Genomic DNA, 22,828 nt, shown 5'->3' on the forward strand with positions numbered 1-22,828 from the left:
ATCTCAACTACGGCTCTCAACAGCGCAGCAGCGTTTAGGTTCGAAGACAGCCTATTTAGTGGTATCGCATTGCGCTGCTCGATGCCTTACAGTAGAGGTGTGAGTGGGGGGTTTTTAAGAGCGCATAAAGGTGGAAGGGGCTTGGGAGTCAAAATAGGTCTCCGCTCGTGTTGAGATTCCGTCCTTGTGAGCAAAAGAAGTACAGCAAAGGTAAGCAAATCGACCCAAAAGACTCAGACTGACGAACTGCAGAGTGGCTCTAGAAGCGAAGAATAAGAATCCATCCACAAGCTCGCCCCCCTCTTAGCTGTTGTATGCTCTTTCGCTCTTCCGGTTTCTCCGCTGCCGTTGGAGTCTGTATAACTCATCTTCCGCCTCGTCGGACTTGTTCTTAAGTCCGCGGTAATCTAGAAGAGCTCGTGGTCCTGGTATCGGGCGGGATAGTCCTTTGCCGCGTAGAACACTAAGGAGAGTTGAGGTTGGACGAGGTTGATCGCCAAAACCATGCAGCGATGTCATCGATTCCCGAGCTGGAACGCTAAACGGATCTGCCACAAATTACCGCCTTGCGGTCGTCGAATAAGCTCTCGGGATCTCGCGCAATTACGACGCGGGGTTAGCTCCGATCGTTAGCGCGGACCCTACCCTTCAAGAACCCGAAGCCTATTGGGACTGGGAGAAGCCATCGCAATCACTTATCTTCTTCCTTGCACAAGCTGTCGCGTTGTGTGAGACTGAAACGGAGAAACCTCAGCGCCGTTTACCTATTTGGAAGTCCCGGTACGAAGCCTGGTTAGACACTCCCGCTTCTCCCACCGGAATACATCCGAGTACAGATCGCAGAGCGACATTCACCAAAGACAACAGCTGCCAAGAACGGGGCTCTTCGAGGCACCATGCCGGCCGTCGTGTCACGGTTCCAGCAAGGGCCAGGCAGGAAACGCAAGGCGCATGCAAAGTCTCGAAAGGGATGTGGTAATTGTAAGCTAAGAAGAGTAAAGGTCAGTCAGCCCCCGCCCAGTCGAGGTCGAGATCGAAATTGATCCATCATAGTGCGATGAGACAAGGCCGCGCTGCAAGAAGTGTCTCTCGTATGGCGTTCTGTGTAGCTATGACGGCTCGAAACCCGCATTGGATCTCGCCGCTCATGGGTCTTTCCAAGTAGACCTTACCCAGAGCGCACACGTGGAGAAGATTGTCGCTTTCAGCACGCCGCCGCAGATGCCGCCAGTGTCGGTCAATCGGATTATGGCGGCAACTGTTCAAGACTCGCTAAGTGCCGCTGCCGTGGGCATGGATATGAGCACAGCAATGCCCGGGTCGGAGCCACTACATCGAGTGTCGTTCTTGTCATTCACCGCAGCGGACCTGGAGATTGTTAAAAGGTTTCAGGAGCGGACAGTGATGACCATCGGAACTAGGAAAACGGCGTCGACTTATAGGGATTGCATTTGCCATCTTGCATTTACCGTAAGTTAGCCCCAGTCATTGCGTTTCTCTCGCGATCCACCCAGAAGCGGCAACTCTTTGCCGGACATGACTGATAGAGCACAGCATCCTTTCCTCATGCATATGATTCTCAGTCTCACATTGCTGCACGACGCTTACCTCGCCTCCCCACAATTAGAACCCAACCCTCGTGCCGCAAACTACCAGTATGCGTCGCTCCAGCACTGGAACATAGCCACGAAACTCTTCAATCAGATTCTCTCCCGGCCGATCCCCGATTCCTACCGCGACGCGATCTGGGCCACAGGCGCGCTACTAGGCGCCGCAGTAGCCGCCTACGTCGAAACCACAAACGCCGAAGAAGCGTGGCCACTCAAACCCACGGACCCCAACGACCTTGACTGGTTAAAGCTCAGCGAGGGCAAGAAGGCGATATGGCACATCGCCGAACCGGCAAGATACGATAGCATCTTCCACTCTCTAGCGAAGGACATGAGCCATTTCATGTTTCCTCAAATCGCCAGGGATACCGATTTGTCGCTGCTACCCGATCAGCTCAAGCACCTGTTCGGTATCACGCCTGGATCTACCATCGAGAGCAACGTGTATCACCTCCCCTTGCTGATCCTGGCCCGGCTCCAGCATATGACGCTGAATCATGACAACGTGCTCAATTTCTTGTACTTCATGGGGTTTATGACGCCCGAGTTCAGAGTGTTGTTGGAGTCCAAGGATCCGCGGGCGCTGCTTCTGCTGTTGTGGTGGTTCCGCAAGCTCGAGGTGGGCGAGATGTGGTGGCTGAAGCGGAGGGCGATAGTGGAGGGGAAGGCTATAGAGATATGGCTCGAGAAGGGGTACGGCGGAGAGGATGGCCTTATTCGACTGTTTGGAAGTATGCCGCAGGCACACCGGGAGAGCGATGGGATGGGGGAAGTGGCTGATAGCACCGCTGGTGTGGGCGACGTATCACCATCCCTGACGGATTGGATACGCCGAGAGGGGGGGAATAGTTGGTGTCCTGTGCAGTGAGGAGCATCGCGAGGATTGCGCAAGGCTGGCGGGCGGTCGCTCTTGCCTTGCGACCTGCTGCTACTGCTGCTGAGTAATGCGCACGCTCTTCGCCTCAAGGTCACCCACTCTTCACTCCTCACCTCCAGCTCTCATATCCATTTCTGACCTTGCGCATTAGACCACACCGGACAAATAAGTCTTTCTCGTGCTTTCCCACCATGCGATCTGCCTTGCCACGTCGAGGTTTTCCTGACCGGTGAGGGCTGCGCTTCCGATTGGTTGGTTGACGTGCACAGCGTGCGCCTTCTCGTCCTTCACCCCTCACCTCCTCTCGCCAGCTCACATCTCGGTTCAGACTGAGCCACCGCAACTTCGCGAGTGTCCACGGCACGAAGTTAATCACTGAAGTGATCGTTTCGTCTCCGTTCCTCCTCTCCTCGCTGCTGGATTGCGCTCTCCCTCACGGCAAGACGGCAGTCCTTCAACAGGTGCCGACATGGTTCTGGAAGCGCTGGCCGCTGTCGGCCTCGCTGCCAATGTTGTGCAGTTCATTCAATTTGGCTGTCAGCTGGTTTCGCTCATGTCGGATATCAAACACAGCGCCGATGGGTTGGCTCCTAGACACTCTGATCTAGGTGCAATTGCGAAAGCCCTCGAAGAACATAGTAAGAAGCTGAAAAGCACGTCTTTGCCCGAGGGCGATGCTGTAGCAGTTTTGGCGGAGCGGAGCGCTTTAGTAGCAAATCAATTGCTTCATACCATCAAGAACATTGGCGGAAAGAAGCCAGGCAGCACACCTGAGCACTGGGCTAGCTTCTGCCAAGCTGTAAAGACAATTTGGAAGCATGATAAGATCTCAAGCTTGGATTTACGGATGAAGAACCTACGAGATCAAATGATACTCCATTTACTCTCCGAGACAGCCTTTGAGACAAGGTATGTCTGACCATCAGCCTATCCTGTGGAACTTACCATTCATTGCTACGACAGGTTCTGAACTATTCAGTGTGTAATTGCTAAGGGCGACCACAGGGAGCATCAAGTGAGGACAGAAACTTCGTTGAACGAGCTCCAAACGGGCCAGGCCCACTCGGATCTTCGGCTTTCACACCAGCTAGCGGATATTATGAAGAACCTAAGCGCCATCGGAGAAAGGTTCTCGGGAATCCAAAGCCCAATCTCGCTCACCGAGCTTGAGCACTCATTCTCTCGGTTCTCTGTCGATTTTGAGCGTATAGCGGTCAGAAAATCAATACAAGAGAGCCTACTGTTCGATAGTATGACTATGCGACATACCAAAATTCCGGACGCTCATCGACGAACCTTTGATTGGATATGGCTGACGGAGTCATTGCCAGTAGAAGACCACCGCTCGAAGATTGAATTATCTTCCTGGTTAGAGCACGGGAAGGGCATCTATTGGATAACTGGCAAGCCAGGTTAGGCACCGCGCTTCGTTCCTTAAATAGGTTTTCGGGCTGACCATAATTTAACAGGTTCCGGGAAGTCCACATTGATGAAGTACCTTGACGACCATAAGAGCACCAACCGGTTACTTCAGGCATGGGCTCAGTCTTCCCGACTGGTAACCGCAAGTTTCTATTTCTGGAATCCGGGCACGTCGATGCAGAAGACTTTGCTTGGGCTACTACAGTCTCTCCTCTATTATATTTTGAGCCGCTGCCCAGACCTGGTCGAGGTCTTATGCCCGAAAAGATGGAGCGCCGGGCAAATTTCCGCCGCCGCGTCAGGTCCGTGGTCAGTTTCGGAATTGCGACACTCACTTGATCTCCTGAAAACCCAAGAAAAGGTTTCTGCAAGGTTCTACTTTCACATCGACGGGCTCGACGAGTACGAAGGTGACCACTACGAGGTCATCCGCACCATCCAAGGCTTAGCTGAGTCGCCGGCTTTCAAACTGTGCGTTTCCAGTCGACCATGGAATTGCTTCCAGGACGCCCTCGGCGGTTCAAACGAACGGACCCTCCAATTACATGAGCTCACAGAGAAAGACATCGAACTCTTTGCGCATGAGAATGTCCTGCAACACAATCGGCGCTTCAAGAATGCATTTCAAGAACAAGAGTATGTTCAGTTGGTCCACGAAATCAGGAGACGGGCGCAAGGCGTGTTTCTCTGGGTGCGCTTAGTGGTACATTCGCTTCGCGAAGGGCTAGCGAACGAGGACCAGATTTCGTTACTCCGGGAGAGACTTGAAGAATTACCCACCGACTTGGAGCCGTTCTTCGAACACATCCTGAACTCTGTGCACAAGGTATACCGAGAACGGATGGCGTCCACCTTCTTGGCCGCTCTCCAAGTTACGGAACCATTAAAGATCACTCATTATTTCTTTCTGGATGAAGAGGACCCCGAAGTTGGAATGCAAATGCCCTTTAAGCCTCTAAATGAAGTGGAGATCATGGAAGCAATCGAAACAACACAAAGACGATTGAATGGCCGTTACAAAGGCCTCCTCGAGCCATCCTCCACTCAATACTTAACAACCAGAACGACCGTGGACTTTCTCCACCGTACTCTTCGCGATTTCTTGAAAACTCCGAAGATGGAAAGCTTTTTCGAATCACGGTTGGCTGACGGCGCCAGCGTCTCAGCAAGCATTGTGCGTGCTCTCCTCGCTGAGACGACGTTGGTGAACAAGTCTGTAGTTCCCAGGGATTTCGAACCCGCGCTGCGACTAGCAAATCAGGTCTCTACAGAGATGGCCGACGCTTCGTATGAGCACTCGATCATCGACTGTATTGAGTACGCCTGCCACCAACTCTGGTCCTGTAGCGAGCCACTCGAAGATGCTCCTCCGAGCTTCATGACGGATATCGCCATCCATATTGGACGGATAGATTATGTGGAACACAGAGTAAAGCAAAAGCCATGCGTAACCGACCTGGACTCTATGCTGATGCATGCGCTTTTATGTTCGTCTGCTCGCACCCTTACATTTGCTACAATCTTCGACACTGATCGCAACGGCATAGATTCCGCGCTGATCGACTACACTAGCGACCGGTTTTGCTTGCGTCGAGAAGCAGAGCACGAGAAGAACATAGCTCCTCTAAGCAACCTCGTCCAGGTGCTTCTCGAGCGTGGTGCGGATCCGAATGGAGTAGTGCTCGGAATACCTGTCTGGTTTGCGTTCCTTGAGCTTCTCCTACGCGGCTCGAGAATCACACACCACCAAGAATGGTGGAGAATCTTTCAACTCATGGTCAGTCACGGAGCTGACATCCGCCAGCAAGCTCCCATTTTGTCCTGCCTTGCAGGCAGTGCGGAACAGCTGGATGACGAGCAACTCCATGAACTCATTAGAGGCTTCTCTCCCTTCCTGGACCAAGGCCTGGATCCGAACTTCAATTGTGGCCGGAATAGCATTTGGATCGAATTCATGTTCTCCGTGGGAAATAGACGGTCCAATGTTACCATCTGGGATGCGCTCAAGGGCCTTATAGCTTCATTCTTCCACCATGGGGCCAAAGTAGCATCTTTAATGGGAAGGCACAGCGGTATCGAATATTCTTGGCTTCATTACACAATCCGTCAACTTAGGTCCCAGTTCACGATCCTGGGCGGTCTGGAACCTGCCTCGATATTCGAAATATTTCTGAAGAACGGCCTTGATCCAAATTCGGGCTTCGGCAGGTCCACTATCTGGGAACATCTTCTGGGAGCCCTGGGACATGGTTTGCAATACGCACACTCTCGCAATTATGTCGAGATGAGCTGCAAACTCATCCTACTATTCTTGAGCTACGGCGCCGATCCCAGCTCTGAGACTCTTTTCCAGATGATGGGTTGGACCTTTGGCGGGAGCTGCAGATTCGAGCAATTCGACGCCCGTGCCATAGAGCTCGCAGTGCGTCGAGAAATGGACGAACTCCAATCCCGCAATGGGCTCGCTGCTTGCTTCCACGGACCATTGAATCAGCCGCCCGAACAACCACTATCGCATCCTCCAGCAGCGCCGCTAGGCTCAGTGCCTATTGGGGAGCTTCGCGAGCAGCATCTGCAAACCCTACACCACGCTCCTCTGAGAAGAGGGGGCACTCAGCGTAACTCACATGTCCGCAATGACACTTTTGCTTTTGGATCGAAGCGACCGTTTCCATTCTCAGATTCGGAGTCGTGGGATGATGATAGAGGCTCTGGGTACAACTCGATCAAAAGAAGAGCACAGTAGGGAGGGAGGCCGTGATGCGAGACATAGCGAACCCGATGCATCCCTTCGGAAGGATACCGCAGACCCAGGAATGGCGGGTCAAAATGGTTCACCCTAAAGAGGTTCGTGACGCTACGGGCTCACAAAGTATCGCTTGGGAGGCGCGACAGTAGATCGCTTTTCGGCCGATGCCGAGGGCGATCCTTGGTCGAAGGATCCCGCGCTGAAACTTCGGGGCGGGGGGCGGGGGGGCTCCGGAAAGCGCCCGGTCATTGCGGCTTACCTCCACAAGGGAGTGAGCTTGGGAAGGTGAGGTCCGGACCCCTGCGGCTTCATAGTACGTTCAGGTGCGATTGTCAGACGAGAGTCCATCAATATCTAAGGGATGCATGCGCGGAGTTAAAGGGCGAGAAACTCGAGGCTTGGAGAAGGGTATTTCGGGAAGCTCATCAGATCGTTCAATGCGAATTACCTAGATATCAGGAATCATATCCAGTGTCTCTCACGGTGTGGAATTCTCCGGATAGAACGACGTTTGCAACGGCTACCCTGGAGGCCTTCGCGGGTGCGTACAATAGGAGTTCAACGAAATCAAATTGGACGGTTTCGGGCACAAGCTCCTTCGATCTAACGGGGGAACCGCGCTTCAACCATCTATCCAGTTTCAATCCATAGTACGAACCTTTCTCCTGCTCATACTCGAAAACAAGAACCGCCCGAATCATCCAGCGAATTCATCAATCTTATATTCCCCCATCTTCCGTGGCTGCACACCCCTGGCAAACAACATGTCGATCTCGCCCGTTGTCCTGCCCTTCAATTCCGGAACATACAGCCAGGACCCTACAGTTCCTATAACTGCGAGCCCACCAAACACGAACCCGACCTTGCCCTTCATATTCGCTTCGTCGGGGTTTACCTGATACAAAGTTAACATACGTCTAGCACGAAGTATATATGCACACACCATGTATGGTATAGAGATGTTCATAATGACGCCGAGCACGGCCTGAGTTGCGGTTGCGAGAGCGGTCGTGTGCGCGCGGAGACCCATGCTGGACACCTCGCCAAGCAACACAAAGGCCATGGCACCGATGGTCATGAAGTAGACGAAGGCGTAGATGACGGTGCAGGAAGCTTGGACCCATTTTGCACCCGAGGAGGGTACGACATCCTATAGTTTTACGTGAGCTTCTGTGGGTTAAGCGGGAATTCGGGTCGGCACTGGACATACCATAATTCCGATTAGCAAGAGGAGAAAGGTAAGACAGCCCATACCGCTGACAAACACCTTGCGTCGTCCGAAAGAATCAACAACGAACCACGACGCGATGTTGCCAGCGACGCCACAGGCCGTGACTCCTACGCCGAGGTCGAACGAGCGGCTCGTGTCAAGACCAGCCAGCTGGAAGAAATATGTCGAGTATCCGAGAACGAAGACAATACCAACGAAGTGCTGGCACGCGAAGGCCCCAGTGGAGATGAGGCTTCGTTTCAAGTTTGTCCCCTTGAAGCAGTCTGTGAACGTCAACTCTTTCTGGGATTGCTCCCCCTGTATTGTGACCTTCAGGCCGGCGAGTTTACTAAAGCGTTGCAGACCCGGTCAGTGGATATCTCGCTTAGAATGTGTCCTCGGATCTCACTTACTCTCTGACATCCATGTCTTTGCCCCAGAGCTTCTGCAACGCTTGCAGCGCTTCCTCATCCTTACCCCGGCGAACCAAGTACCATGGCGATTCCGGAACGAAGACGAAACCGCAGACCAGGAATGCGACGAAGAATAGCTGTATAGCGAAAGGTGCAGCGTAAGCCCAACGTGTTGTCCATTCGCCAAACCCCTTGACGACAGCATTTGATAGGAGCTGGCCCACAGCAATACCCAAGTTGATGCCCGCAGTGGAGATGCCGCGGAGCACAACAGGCGCAATCTCACTGCAAGCCATTGGCCCAATAGTCAAATAGAACCCAAGACCGAAACCAATGATGAGCTTGGACATGAGGAAGGCGACTCTGGCGGTGGAAAACATCTCACCGAAGATGCCACCTGAACAAATCAAGAGACCTGCCGCCAGTGCACCTTTGCGACCGACCTTGTCCGCCATCCAGCTGCATAGAAAGCCGCCAAAGAACATCCCAACGGAGGACACCATGTTGAACGCGGTTTGCCAGCTGGCCGGTAGAACGGGTTCGCCTTCGAATACGTAGCCGAAGTCGCGGCGAAAGGCAGCAACAGAGATCATGGCGCCGTTGATCTGAGCATCGAAACCCCTTGAGAACTGAATTAGCAGGATAAGTTTGGAGAGATGCAGGAGCTTGGTTCCTTACCAGCCAATAGCGCACATTGCCCAATAGAATGAACACCAAATCAGGGCTGGATGGTTCCTCCAGACTTCGGCGAGGGTGAGGTGATGCTCTGTCTCGTTGTCGGCTCTCGCCCCTTTTAAGTCCGCAGAGAAATGCACGTCCGATGCATGGTGAGTTAATGCCACCTCGTGCTGGACCTTGGATGAGGGTTTTTCGTTTGAAGACTTGTCTTCCATGACGGTCGCTGTGAAGAGCCGGTTGATGTAACAAGAGCTGTTCGCTGAAGCTGATCCGAAGGCTGATGAAGCTGTGCCGATCCTCTTCCAAAACGACCATGGCACGCAAACTTATACTGTCACGAAAGAAGAGGCTTGACCTCGAAGAAACATCCTTGATCGTTCGATCGGGTTAGACGCGCCGAAGAAGCGCCTGAAGTGGCCCCGCATCCTTTCCCCAGCATTCGCGGGCTAGCGCCCCAATCGCCCGGAACACACCTTGGGGTCCCTCAGGGGGCTAGGATAGTCGCTCGCAGTGGGCTAGGGTAGCCGATCATTTGCCGAAGTCCTGCATTTATCTCCGACATTCCGCGCCAGAAGATGCGATCCTTCACCAGACCTACCATCTCAAGCAATGAGCTCATCTCAAGAATACGCGACTGTATCTGCAGAAGACCCACCTCCGCCTTCTCCCAGGCCGGACTCCCAGAAAAGACCTGCGCCACGTGGATTCGCTGCATACCCCCGCAAACGAGCCGTGACGGCTTGTCAAGTCTGCCGAGCGCGGAGAACGAAATGCGACAACCTCAAGCCGTCATGTTCCTTTTGTTTGAAGGTTGGAGCGAAATGCATCCAGTCGTCCGTGGACCTCTCTAGCTATGATCCTGCTAGCTTGCAGATACTACAACGCTTGGACGATCTTGAGCAGCTTGTCCGGGATATTGGGGGTGGCCAGAATGTCGTACAAGCACCGACAGAGGGAATACCAAAGCGGGAGAGCTTCGATCGCTCCAGATTGACCCCCTGCTCGATCGATCAAATTCTGGACTGGAGCTCGTTAAAGAGCTTACGGGGACAGCGTCAACCAAACGAACATGCCTTTCCATGCACAAATAGCGCTGTTGTGCAGATGACGACGACTTCGCCCATGTCAGGCCACGATGAGCTGGAACCGCATCGGACGAGGAGATTAGTCGACAATTTCTTCAATTACGTCCATGTGAAAAATCCAGTCTTGGACGAACAGGGTACCCGACAGATTGTTTCGAGGGTATGCATGCATGGAATTGACTGGTCACCCGAAGCGTGCCTGACATTGCTTGTATGCGCACTTGGAACGATTGCAACTCCTCTCCTCGGCTGTAGTTACGTCGTGAGAGACTCCGACACATATCGCACTGCCGAGTCTTTCTTCCTAGCTTCCAAGAAGCGATTGGGAATGTTGTTGGGGTCATCCAGTCTGATCGAGGCGCAGTGCATGTTTCTTGCCGGCGTTTACACAATGTGCACATTCCAAAGACTTCCAGCATGGCGTTTCTTCATGCAATCACTTGCATGCTGTCAAACATTTGAATCCCTTAAGGCGTTTCGGCAAGACTATGGCGAACAGCTTGACGAGGACGGCCGACGCTCCGCTGCGGCTGAACAGGCTATCTACTGGTCGGCTTGGAAGTCGGAGCGGGAGATCCACCATGAGCTAGGCCTGCCGGGCTATCTTTTCTCAGAAATCGACATTACTGGCTACCCACCATTCTATCCGACGCCACCGAGACATGAGGACCAACCGCCTAGTATCATCAGTCCCGACACTGAACGCCGTGAACATGCGTCTTGGTATTTCTACCTTTCAGAGATATCGTTGCTGCGACTGCGGCGACGTATGGCTCGAGAAATTCAGGACATTGAGCCTCACAACAGCAACGACCTGGTAACAGACCTCACCAAACTGGTTGCAGACCATGAACGCCAGATCCTTGATTGGATCAATGCACTTCCCGAGCATCTGTCTATCAACGCACCTCCAGAAGAAGACGAGATTTGTCGCTTTGTGTTGAGAGGGCATCTCATTGACGTCTACGAGATGCTCTATTGGCCTTTTGTTGATAGGGGGATCAACGGTCCGGCTTCCTGCGATGACGACCCATTACTCGCCGAGCTGGCGACCAAAGGGCTTCGTTATCATGTGGAACGTATCATCGTCAACCGCCCCGGCTTTCAGCATCGACATCACGGCACCTTCGGCATGATAGTTAGTTGCACTCGAAGTGCACTTGTGCTGCTCGCAGCAGCACAGGCCTGCGCATTTATCGGAAGCATGTGCCCTCAACCATACCATATGCCGACAGGGTGGCAAAGCGCTGTGCAAGAGGTCATTCGACTGAATGAATCGTGGGAGCACGAAGCCCCCGATTTGTGCCGGATGGTGTTGATTCTCAACGACTTGTGGCACCACTGGACACTTTCTTGACATCCTCAGGAACTTCCACCGGCCAGAGAGATCCTGTACCGGCGGCTAAAAACATGGTTCAATGTGTTCAAACACGCATGATGCGCGGTAGTGGAGGGATCTGGGGAAGATTCGGCCAAGACTATGATGCTCGGCGTCTCCGCATCGCGGAGTGTCGCACTTAAGACCCACCAATCGGAAGCTGCTTACCGAACCGGTACCGACGCTAATGAGAGAGGTGAGAGATTGTAACTGAATACCCGTCACTGGTCCCCTCAAAAGGCTCGATGTTTCGAACATTTTTGCATTGATCAAGTTCCTCTCTTACCTCGCGGTTCTATCAGTACGCTTTGTTATTTCTCAATCTCGCCTTTTCACTTCTCACAAATAATATGGCCCTTCACACGGCGAACCCATCATGCGAGCCTCTGCGAGTCTCTGGCGATGCGATAGTCAATGCCGCCGGTGAGCGCATTGTGCTGAAAGGTACGGCGCTTGGCGGCTACTTGAACATGGAGAACTTCATCACGGGATATTCTGGTCATGAACACGAACACCGATCTGCGTTAGCGAGCGTCCTAGGCAAGAAGAAGGCAGAATTCTTCTTCGATCGCTTCTTACACTACTTCTTCACAGAGGCTGATGCAGAGTTCTTCGCCTCGCTGGGCATGAACTGCATCCGGCTTCCCTTCAACTACCGCCACTTCATCGACGATCAGAACCCAGATACCTACAAGAAAGAGGGGTTCGATTTCCTTGATCGTGTTGTTGATATCTGTAGCAAGTACAACTTGTACGTTGTCCTTGACCTTCATGCAGCTCCGGGTGGCCAGAACCAAGACTGGCATTCGGACAGCGGCATCACGAAGGCGCTCTTCTGGGAGTTTCGGATATTTCAAGATCAAGTAATCGAGCTGTGGAAGGCCATCGCTGCGCATTACAAGAGCAACCCTGTCGTATGCGGATACAACCTCCTTAACGAGCCTGCGGACCCTGAGCATACCCGGCTGATTGCGTGGTATGAGCGCGCAGAGAAAGCGATTCGTGCTGTCGACCCGGACACAATGCTATTCATCGACGGGAACACATACGCCATGGATTTCTCCCGCTTCGATAATGTGCTCCCCAATGCTGTATACGCCATGCACGATTACGCCATGCTCGGCTTTCCGATCCCAGGACAAGCGCCCTACTCCGGCACCGCGGAGCAGAGGACGAAGCTCCGGAAGTCGTTCGAGCGCAAAGTCGCATTCATGCGCGAGAAGCATGTCCCGATCTGGAACGGCGAATTCGGTCCCGTCTATGCAGACGACCGCGTCGATCCCGAGGCCGACAAGATCAACCATGCGCGTTTCGATATGCTCCAGGAACAGCTCAACATCTACGACCAGGACAAGGTCAGCTGGAGTATATGGCTATACAAAGACATCGGCTATCAAGGCATGGTCTACGTCAACCCGGACACTCCCTACCGGCGACTCATCGACCCCTTCGTCGCCAAGAAGCAAAGACTCGCACTCGACTTCTGGGGCGTCGTGGACAAGGAGGGCGTCAAGGATGTGTATGGTCCCTTCATCGAAGGCCTGAAGAAGATGGTGCCCGAACACCTGCAGAAGAAGAAGTATCCGCATATCTGGGACTTCCAGCGGCATGTCGAACGTGTGGTGCGCGAAACACTGTTGAGTGAGTACTTGGGCTGGGAATTTGCCGGGCTGTTTGAGGGGAAGAGCGAAGAGGAGCTTGAGGAGTTGGCAAGGAGCTTTGCTTTTGAGAACTGCATTAAGAGGGACGGACTGAACAGAATCCTGCAGGAAGATGGGCAGAGATCGGTTCCGTCTACGCCGTAGATTGGCTGTAGAGCTTGGAGCATATTGCTCAGTTTTCATCCCGAGTAACAGCCCTCTTCCTGCGCGTTTCGAGCTTCTTTTTTCAGGGAGCGAGACAGTCTTCAAGGGTGTTTGTATATATGTACCAATACTTACGCTGTTGGAGACAGAAACTCAAAGCGCGCAATGATCAAAGAACAACACAACGTACCTAGCAATTCCAGGAGCAAACTCTCTGTGCACCTAGTTCCCTTTCTATACACATGTGTATGCCTCTTAGACATTACCTTTACAAAAAGTTGGTTGGGGCCAAATCGGCATTCCGATCGTTCCGAGCGCGGTCCGAAGGATCCAGCATCGTCAGGCCACCATCTCGCCATTCGACACCCGGACCCAACGCAAGCACCAAACCGCGGGACCAAAAACCCTTTAGAAATAAGAACCCGCCATCGCAAGGCCGTACAGACGTTCAACAGCCTAGAGCAAGCGATCCGAGCTCTCCCGACTCCACGAGCCCGGTGCCGCATCACGGATCCAGACCCCATCAACTCCCCCAAAACCCCACATCACCCATCAGGACCTCAGCGACACACCCAAGAAAACCATGGCAACCACAACAGTCCTAGGCCTAACCCTCACCCTAACCCCCCCGCTCCTAACAACCCTCCGCCTCCTCCCCCTCCTCAGCGCCACCGCCTCCCTCACCCACGCCTACTGCGAATGGCTCACCACAACCTCCTTCCTGCACCCGCCCGCCACCTCCTCGCGGCTCACGCGCTCCATCGTAAAGCCCTCCTCCTCCAACTCCACTTCCACCCCCCAAATACCAACCAACAACACCGCAGCCCTCGAAGCCGCAAAAGACATCCTCATCCCCGTCTGGTTCGTAAACTTCTTCCACACCGGGCTCTACAGCGTCATCGGCTTCAACAGCCTCACCACCTCCTCCGCGCTGGCGAATCTCTTCCTGTTCCCCGACGGCCTGGGGGGCGAGGGTAAAATGTGGTACACAGCGGGTCTCGTCGCCGCGCTTGCGCACTACGCTTTCGTGCCGGGCGTGATGGGAAGTGTGGAGCGGCTGTTCACGCTGTGTGTGAGGCGGGCGAGGGGCGGGGAGGTGGAGGAGGAGGAGACGGGGGCTGCGGCGAGGAGTGTGAGGGAGTGGGTGGGCGTGCATAGGGTGAGGTGGGGGACGGTGGATGCGTGGGCTTGGGGATGCTTTTTGGTGGGTGTGGTGGGGGTTTTGACGCCATGAGTGGTTGAGGTACGATGGAAGGATGCTGAGGGCTGCATTTTAAGGATGAGTGTTCGCGGGAGAATGGGTGCGTTGGATTGGATTGACGCGAAGGAGGGTCAAGATGGAGCACTAAGCGCGAGAGGCGGTGATTGAAACGGGGTATCGTTATCATCATTCAAGTTCTATGCATCTACCAACCCCACAGACTCCGGCCAAATCCCACTTTTGGCCCCTTAAAACGCCGCGCAATGCAATCTCATACCCTCCATCACACCGCATCACAAACACCATATTCACTTCACTTCACTTTACCACCCCCGTCTCTTCCCCTTATACTCCGCCGCCTTCTCCTGCCTCTTCACCCTCTTAACATCATTCCTCCTCCTCTTGTCCCTCGCAAACTTCTCCGGCTGCGCCACCGCCTCGATCTTCCTCTTCTGTCTGCGCTCCTCCCTCCGCTGCCGCATGCCCCGCTGCACATCCCCGATAACCTTCAGATACTCCGGCGTGCCCATGCGCTTCTGCAGGACGTCCATGACTTCGCGCGCTTTGTCGATGAGCGCGCGGTACGTGTCGTTGAAGGCGGAGTCTGTGGAGCGCGGGATGGTGGTCGCCGGGTCGACGAGTGTAGAGAGGGTGGTGAGGAGGTGCGAGAGGGATGTGGTTAGGGAGGGGACAGGGAGCTTGGTACAGAGCGTTTCGAGGAGGGTCATGGTGGCGGATTTGGGGTAGAGGGACGCGAGCTTCATGATCTTGGTCTCGCGGCGGATGAGGCCCGAGAGGCGCGTCATGAGGCGGTGGATAGCAGTTGGAGGCGCGCTACTGCTCTTCTTTGTGTCCGGTTCCTCGGGTTGTGGGGAGAACCCGCCCCATTCCTCCGCTGAGGATTCCGCATCCCCGTTGGTGACGCCATTCGCATCGTCTATAGTGGTATCCTCCACCTCATCGTCATCATCCACCTTCTGCCAGTTCCACTTCGCGCCGTTCGCGGCTAGACATCGTGCTAGGAAGGCCAGGTTGCGGACGCTCTGCGCGCACAAATCTTCGCTGACATTTGGCATGGAGAGGTTCTTGAGGAGGGAGTTTGTAAGCCGGAGCATGTCCTCTTCGGTCAACTGAAGGCCACGGGAGCCTTGCAAGGGCAGTTTGTCGAGGCCAGCATCGCCATTTGTGCTGGCGAGATCGGCAAAATAGGTTCCCAGAAGCTTTGCAGCCGTGAGCTTGACCCAAGCATGGGGGTACGAAACGCAAGCTTGGACGGCGACCCAAAAGCTCTTCTTGTCCGACGAAAGAGTTGTGTCTGGGTGTGACTTGCAGAGCTTTGAGAAGACTGTTAGAGAGTAGTAAATGAGCTCCCAGCCGTCCCCGTCGCGACGCTCAAGGCAGCCCTCCACGCTCGACTGAAGCTGCTCAAGCACGAATGCCAGCTCTTTCGGTTTAGCATCGGCTACTTCAAAATACAGGCCCCAGCATTGAATGCCAAGACGCTTCAGGCCCGCGTCTTCGTCCTGTCCCAGCCAGCTCCTAAGATCGGTAGTGAAGCTTTTCAACCGCTGCGAGTCCGCGCGTTCTAAAATTTTCTTGACAAGAGCCCCGGCCATCGTGCGGCAGTCGCTCGAGTCGTCATTCGCCATGGAATGGATCAGAGGAATGAACATTAAGCTCAGCTGGTCTTGCAGGACGTTATCTCCGACCTTGGTGAGCACCAAGTTTAAGGCCTCCATGATGGACTGTCTTCCCTCAACGTAGTCGTACCGCAAGTTCTTCAGCAAGAATTCCAACTGCTTCTTGAACCGATTCTTCGCTTGTGGGTACTCCATCAGAAACTGGAAGTAACTGCTCCTTGCGAGGTCTCTGGCAGACCTAGTATGGTTTGTGACCATCATTGCCGCGACTGTGTCCATGACCTCGTAAATCTCGGCAATCACGAGCTTCCTGTTCATGATTGCCCTCAGGAAAGCAAACGTAACACCCTGGCGGTCAGGCTCATCCAGGTCGGGGATAATCCGCTTTAGGAGGAGCGCGAGATCACGCTCTTTGACTTCGACATTGGGTCGCTCTCGTAGGACAGCCGAGATCAACTTGAGGGATGCTTGGGCAATCTCGCTGTTGGACGACGGGGCACCTTTGATGGCCCGTACGGCTTCTGTCACATAAACGGGGCAGTTCTCGTCCAACTCTGGAAATTTTCGTCCCATGATTATACTGAGAAGACGGATGGCGGATATTTGTACCTCCTCGTGGCCTTGTATCAATGCGTCGCCAATGACAGGTAAAAATCCGGCTAAGTTTTGGGGCGTCTGCAGTTCCTCGTGTTTGCGTAGAACAGTGCGCAGGATGTCGAGGCTGAAGCGAGTGGCCTTGTAGAGGTAGGACGTCGCTGAGTGTCGCGCACCAGACTTCGCGGCGCCTTTCATGTTGACGAGATATTTCCTGTTCCTGGGAAGCACCTTTGGAGCGGCATCTGCGCTGTTGCTAGCTTTATAGACTTCCTGTATTAACTCGTAACAGAACACCAGCACGTCGCGATCCTTGACGGTTGGATTTTGGAGTATACCCAGGCCTATGCGGCGTAGTAATTCGTCAACCTTCTGTACTGTCCTGACACCGAGATTCTCCTGCAAGAGTGACGTTATGGGTAGCACGAGGTCAACCAGATGCGCTGTAGTGGCAGTCCGCGCGATAAGGTCCATGGTATCGAAGCTTTTGCTGCTCTTCACCTCCTTCATTTTACTGATGTAGTCCTCGGCATCTTTCTCCTGACCCGTAATACCGAACGTATCATCCATAATGACATCAACGATATCCGTAAGGCAATAGTCCAGGTCCCCCGGCTTGAGTTGCTCCGATAACTTGACCAGAATACTGTGCAGCGTGAATGAGAGGACGTGGAGTTGGTAGCCTCGTTGGAGTGCGGTTCGTAAGGCTTTCAGAACGAAGCTCAAGTAAGTCGGGCCAGTAAACGTGACGATTTCAGTGAGGGTGTTCCTAGACATGTCTCTGCTGTCTTGGGACCGACTCCTGAGGATGTGACATATGTCCAACAGAAGCGATGGAAGCCGTGCTTCGATCTCACGAGGCGGTAGGACAAGGAGTACCTTCGTCACCGCGATCGCGATGGGAACTCGGAGACTGACAGTTGATTCGTCCTTGTTGTGCAGGAACTCCGTCAACTCGGGAAGTACGTTGTTAACGAGATCGTTGGTCAGCTTTTCCTGCTGCGGAAGCGTCTTGCAAAGTGCGGCAGTCGGTTTGTCCACGTCCATTACAGTCTCCTCGTCAGCACCTTCGGATGGGGGTGCCTTGTCACTCTGTGATCCACCCGCGATATAGCCTTTCGAGCGCCCAGATTCATTCAGGCTATCCATCAGCCCTACAAGGAGTTTGATGATGGTCTTTTGCATATCCTCCTTGCTTTTCAGATACCCGATGTACCTCTTTAGCAGAGAACGAAATTGAGGCCATTCCAGCCCTTGGCATAATGCAGCGATGCTCTTAATGGTCTCGCCAGCGAGGCTATTAGCGCTCTCGTCGTCGGCCTTATCGAAGACGAAATGCTCGAGGAGGGGTATCAAGAGATGGTAAATATGTCCTGCCTCGAGTTGTGTAGCGTGAGAACCTAGTCGTCTTAAAGCTCGTTGGCGGCGATGACCCTGGATGTGCAGAACATTACTGTAAAATGATGACTCCTCGTCTGCAGACAGCAATACAGATAAATCAGCGATCGGGGCCCAGTTGCAGTACGTCTTCACCAGCTGAGCGAGAACAGTCAAGAACTCGCTCCTGACAAGCTCCGAGGATTCTCGCATCCCGTTCTGTATACCGGGCAGAACGGCTGTAGATATGAAGGGTTTGAACACGTCATCGGTGATGGAGGCTTCGATAAAGCGCTGGAGAGATAGGGACGCGCTGACTCTGATGCTGAGCTCGTCATTATCCTTGATGAAGTAGAGCATGTTGAAAACTAGCGGCTTCCATTGCGTGAGTGTGTAAGATTTGACCTCATCTCCGTTGATGGTATCGAATGCGCTCGAACGGCGACCGAAATCAGGCTCATCCAACCGGGAGGGGGAGAAAGAGTTGAGGTCGCGGCATAGATCGGCAATTGGTGACAGCTCATCCTTATAAGATGCAAGATCTTCGACGATACCGCAGAGGAGGGTCCTGACCTGTCTATCCTGAGAGAATGCGAATAATGGAGTGGTAGCGTCAAAAGCGACTTCGAAGAGATCATCCATGTCTTGGCTATCACAGCGCGGAATGAACTCGTGCAGTATTTTGAGCAGCCCCTGTTTAGTTGGCGCATTCACGCGCTTGGACGGTTGTCTAAGGAGAAACGAGGAAATTTCGATCATGCTGCGTGACTCTGCAGAGCCCACCACATGTGGCGCGAGCTCCGCAACTGTCTGAACCCCAGACACAAGGACTTCTCTGCTCGGGCTCTTTCGGAGGAAATCGCCAACCTCGCTGAGGATCGTATTCGCGTAAGGCTGGAGGATCTCGGAATGGATACGATTTTTCAGGAACTTATCGGTGTCTGCAACTGAAGCAATGAGTGTTCGAAGGATGGCATCCAGAACGAACCTCTTCACTTCATCCTTAGCTGATGGTACACCTAGGCATTCTACCACCTTGGTGAGAATCTCCGGGTTGTATTCGACCAAGAAGTGGGCCGTTAGGGGGGATTTGGACCAGGCAGAGAAGAGTCGAAGGAGCCCTGAGATAGATTGGGCCGTCTCAATTGGGAACTGCTGAAGCCTTGGGTTTACCAACTCCTTGACGATGTGTGGCGAGTAGGCATCCCAGGCAAAGTCGGGGCAACTCTCGAATAGGACGTTCAAAGAATGAAGGGCGCGTTGGCGAATCGTCCTGGACAGCGACACTTGAACGTCCTGGACATCATCGGTCTCATTTTCCGACGCTCTAGCCTTTGACAGGCACCGAGAAGCTTTGATAAGACAATAGAGGAGAGGATCCACGATGAGCGCAACGAAGGGCCGGATTGTTGTCTTGAGGGTAGTGACCATGTCTTCAAGCATGGTCAACATGCCAACCTGTTTGCGCGGGTTCTGCAAATCAATTTGCAGCAATTCCTCATCCAGTACACCATCTCGGAGCGTGGTGATACCACTCAAAGGACCCAACGCAATGCTGAGGAACTTTTGGGTGGCTTTCTCCTCGAATCTCGTTAGAGCTTGAAAGACAGCCTTCCTCTTTACATCCAAGTCTTTCTTTCCACTGATGACCTTGCCGTACAACAGGCGGAGCAGGACAGGGAGTAGCCGATCACGATGCTCTTCCTTCACGAGACTATGCTCAGCGCCAGCGTCCAGGAAAACCGATATCTCATCTCGGAAGCGGGCGTCATCCAGAAGGTTGAACAGATTTTCTTGATAATCCGCGATGGCAGGTTCCTTCCATGTGAGAACGGCTTTGAGAGCGGCCTTTTGGATCTCAACATCGCCGTTGCCTACTAACGCCACCAGAGCCTCGTAGACCTCAGCGGATCGATATAATACCTTCGGGTTGGTGAACTTTGAGAAAACCAAAAGCATTGCCTTTTGGTCCTTCCGCCCCCAACGCGAGCCATCTTGGTCAAGCAACTCTTCTCCTGTGGAATTGTCTGCTAGACTAGCTGTTGTAGGCTGGTCCAACGCCCAGTCAAGTAATACAGGAACGAGGAGCCGTGAACGCTTTTCCGCGACAGCAGGCAAGCTATTCAGCACGCGCAGCGCCTGCGTCCTGCTGAAGGGATTTACGAATGAGACCTTCGCATTCTCGGTGTGGAATCGACCTTTTAGTGTTCCCTCTGCATTTTCGACAGAGGCCTGCTTTTCCGATATCAGTTGTTCCAGCTGCATGACGTTTGTGCACTGAAACTCAGACACATATCGGGGCGGCGACGCAACGTTAATGGCGGTGGCGATGGAGTCATCCTGAGTTTTGGCCTGGCTCAGCCATTTGAATGCGATCCGTGTAACATGGCCTTCCCCCTCCTTCGTTTCGCAAATTGCTTTTAAGGCAGCGCAGGCGTCATCCCAGACTGATGCGAGCCGAACGTGCAAAAGACCGAAGCAGAATGTCGGAATGGCTTCACCTACCCACTCGTCCGAAGAAATTTCCGAGTACGTCCTGCTGAGTTGCCCGATGCGCATGGACACGGTGCGTTGAGTTTCTAGGGTCATGGGCGATTGCTCGATCGCGATGACGTCCTGTAGCTGTTGGCTTTCGGGAGCGATGATCTCAAGGATGCGTAGAGCAGTGAGGCGCAGGTCATGAGAAGGTGATCCGATGCAATTCATGATAGCTTGCTTGAACGGTACCATGTGTGGCCCTTCCATTTCAAGCTTTTTTCCATTCTTCTCGGTGAAGGAGAGTAGAGCGTGCCAGAAGGGAAGACGATGGCCATAGATAGGGGAGGCGGAGCATAAGGAAGGCCAGATATCCAGTATAGTGTTACTCATGTCCCCACATTCAACTAGGAATTGGAAACCGTTTCCTGCCGCTAGAATGTCGATCGGTCGAGAGGATTTCATACCGTCGACTTGCATAGCACGTTTGAGTGCAGCGTAGAGGTGGTTCGAGATAGGCCGCGTGCCTTCTTGTGAGAGGCTAAGGCAGCCAATCGTTTCGAGAACAGCACTGCATTGATATGCTAACCGCACGGAGTCGTCAGTTTGGAGGTCCGATGCAATCAGGTTCCAAAAATGCTGGACCATTTGATCTTGCCAAGTGCTAGACGGCTGCAACGAGCCGCCCGCTAGGATCCCCGCCCTGTAAAGGTCGGGCAACACCACGCAAAGCTGGTCCCCATGTTCGTGCGCCTTTTGGGCAATGAACCTGTTCGGTCAGCGCCTGCCCAATTGCGAGACCAGATATGGCGCGTACCTCTTGAAGAATGAGAGCAGAAGAGTATTAAATCTATCTGTCCTTGACGCGAATAGGTTACAAAACGGAAGGAAGTAGTTCTCCCAACGACCACGGCAGAGTTTCTCCAGAGTTTGGACATGGGGTATCGCAGCATCGAGGGGGCAGTAATGGAACGCGATCGACACAGTTGAAAGGAATTCTCGCATATGCGAAGCATCCGGCGTGGCAGAGTTGTTGGCCGCATCTAGGAGGAGGCCAAGGACGTCCAAAACCGCTTTCCAGTCTGCCACCCGAGATCCTTTTCTAACACCGCAAGCGACGAAGACTAAGCGTGAGGATAATCCGAGATAACGTACGTCCTGCGACGTACTCCTGACTTGTCCGAGTATAGCTTCCAAAAGGGGCCGGAAACTCTCCGCCTCTGAGTGGTGGATAACGGCGGTAATGACACCAACGAGGACAGGTTCGAGAGGTGGGGTTTGGAAATAGACGTAATCCTCGCTGTAGACCAGAAGTAGCATCTCCTGTATTATGCCCACGGCGCTTGAGTGCAAACCGCACTGTACACCCTTGATAGAGTCCGCGAAGAGGTACATGAGACCCTGCTGAAATTCATAGTCGCGCCCTGTGCCTTGCAGCTCTTTCAACCGGTCCGAGATGTGGCTTGTTATCAACTTCAATGGAGCTTTGTCTCGGTGGTGCACCGCCCCGGCTTTGCGCACGAGGAAGCTGAGAGATTCTGCGGCGAACCTCGTTACGAACAATTTCTGGTGTTCTTTCCCCAGCAGTGGCGCCATCAGGTCGAAGACGGGTCTCAGATCCGGGACCAGGAGCCTGGACAGGTACTTGAAGAGCCAGGCCAGGCATGTAAAGCTCCACTCGATCACCTCAGCGTCCGGGCGCTTTGCCGCCAACTGCGACACCGTCCTGACTGCCCGTTCGAAATGCTTTTCGAACCTCACACCCAGGTCATGCGCAAAACGCGCCAAGAGGCTCAGCAGCGGCTCCTCACTGTACTTGTCCCCATTCTCTATGCGTTCCACGAGCATATCAAATATCACCGCTTCGTTATGGAGGAGCTGTGGTAGCGAGTCGCAGAGAGGGGCGACTCGTCGGGCGAAGCTGGTGAAGGCTTCGGACATGTTGATGTCCCTCCATTCGGCGAGAGAGTCGCGGAAGAACGAGAAGGTGGAATCGAGTTCGGCATCGTCGAGAATCGTGCTACGACCGCGGCGTACGGGTTCGATTTTGAGCTTCGCGATGCGCTGGGAGAAGGACTCGAAGGAATGGTTTCGCGACGAGGGAGTGCCGCCTCTGGGCTTCTTGGGCGTCCGTAGCTTCGTCAGCGGTCCTCTCGACATGGCCGCCATGGCGAGAATTGGTGAGCGAAGTCTGAGGTGGCAGCATCTCGTCTTGCCTTCTCCACAAAATTTCTGGACGTGCCAAGATTTCTGGTGGTCTGTGCACCTGCCGAAACGCCGACGGCCGACGGTCGCCAAAAGTTCACCACCAGCA

The 22,828-nt window shown here is 53.6% G+C and overlaps 7 protein-coding genes across 7 annotated transcripts; 5 read left to right on the forward strand and 2 right to left on the reverse strand.

Moving 5' to 3' along the window:
- The first annotated feature begins 685 nt into the window (after positions 1-685).
- Positions 686-2,626, forward strand: BU26DRAFT_497665 (uncharacterized protein). Its single transcript, XM_033826299.1, has 3 exons — positions 686-1,001; positions 1,054-1,470; positions 1,555-2,626. Exons 1-3 carry the CDS (start codon positions 897-899, stop codon positions 2,476-2,478), a joined length of 1,446 nt encoding a protein of 481 aa, XP_033675667.1. The 5' UTR covers positions 686-896; the 3' UTR covers positions 2,479-2,626.
- Positions 2,627-2,956: 330 nt separating this feature from the next.
- Positions 2,957-7,130, forward strand: BU26DRAFT_611526 (uncharacterized protein; the record flags this gene model as incomplete). Its single annotated transcript, XM_033836070.1, has 3 exons — positions 2,957-3,396; positions 3,493-3,899; positions 3,957-7,130. 3 exons carry the CDS (start codon positions 2,957-2,959, stop codon positions 6,653-6,655), a joined length of 3,546 nt encoding a protein of 1,181 aa, XP_033675668.1. The 3' UTR covers positions 6,656-7,130.
- An 89-nt stretch (positions 7,131-7,219) lies between these two features.
- Positions 7,220-9,323, reverse strand: BU26DRAFT_497673 (general substrate transporter). Its single transcript, XM_033826300.1, has 5 exons — positions 8,960-9,323; positions 8,282-8,902; positions 7,869-8,217; positions 7,602-7,808; positions 7,220-7,553 (listed from the first exon to the last, which is right to left on the reverse strand). The coding sequence occupies exons 1-5, from the start codon at positions 9,172-9,174 to the stop codon at positions 7,356-7,358; spliced, it is 1,590 nt and encodes a 529-aa protein (XP_033675669.1). The 5' UTR covers positions 9,175-9,323; the 3' UTR covers positions 7,220-7,355.
- A 308-nt stretch (positions 9,324-9,631) lies between these two features.
- BU26DRAFT_407902 (C6 zinc finger domain-containing protein) lies at positions 9,632-11,218 on the forward strand (the record flags this gene model as incomplete). Its single annotated transcript, XM_033822887.1, has 1 exon — positions 9,632-11,218. A coding segment is annotated over one exon (1,587 nt), but the record flags the coding sequence as incomplete, so codon positions are not given.
- Positions 11,219-11,587: 369 nt separating this feature from the next.
- Positions 11,588-13,433, forward strand: BU26DRAFT_205232 (glycoside hydrolase family 5 protein). The gene has a single exon (XM_033820577.1). The coding sequence runs from the start codon at positions 11,773-11,775 to the stop codon at positions 13,225-13,227; it is 1,455 nt and encodes a 484-aa protein (XP_033675671.1). The 5' UTR covers positions 11,588-11,772; the 3' UTR covers positions 13,228-13,433.
- A 216-nt stretch (positions 13,434-13,649) lies between these two features.
- BU26DRAFT_544903 (uncharacterized protein) lies at positions 13,650-14,461 on the forward strand (the record flags this gene model as incomplete). Its single annotated transcript, XM_033831760.1, has 1 exon — positions 13,650-14,461. Exon 1 carries the CDS (start codon positions 13,811-13,813, stop codon positions 14,459-14,461), a length of 651 nt encoding a protein of 216 aa, XP_033675672.1. The 5' UTR covers positions 13,650-13,810.
- Positions 14,462-14,463: 2 nt separating this feature from the next.
- On the reverse strand, positions 14,464-22,710 carry BU26DRAFT_611531 (uncharacterized protein). Its single transcript, XM_033836071.1, has 2 exons — positions 21,332-22,710; positions 14,464-21,283 (listed from the first exon to the last, which is right to left on the reverse strand). Exons 1-2 carry the CDS (start codon positions 22,681-22,683, stop codon positions 14,752-14,754), a joined length of 7,884 nt encoding a protein of 2,627 aa, XP_033675673.1. The 5' UTR covers positions 22,684-22,710; the 3' UTR covers positions 14,464-14,751.
- Between the last annotated feature and the right edge of the window lie 118 nt (positions 22,711-22,828).

This window comes from Trematosphaeria pertusa, assembly GCF_010094035.1.
Source record: "Trematosphaeria pertusa strain CBS 122368 unplaced genomic scaffold BU26scaffold_28, whole genome shotgun sequence".
Classification (NCBI taxonomy): domain Eukaryota; kingdom Fungi; phylum Ascomycota; class Dothideomycetes; order Pleosporales; family Trematosphaeriaceae; genus Trematosphaeria; species Trematosphaeria pertusa.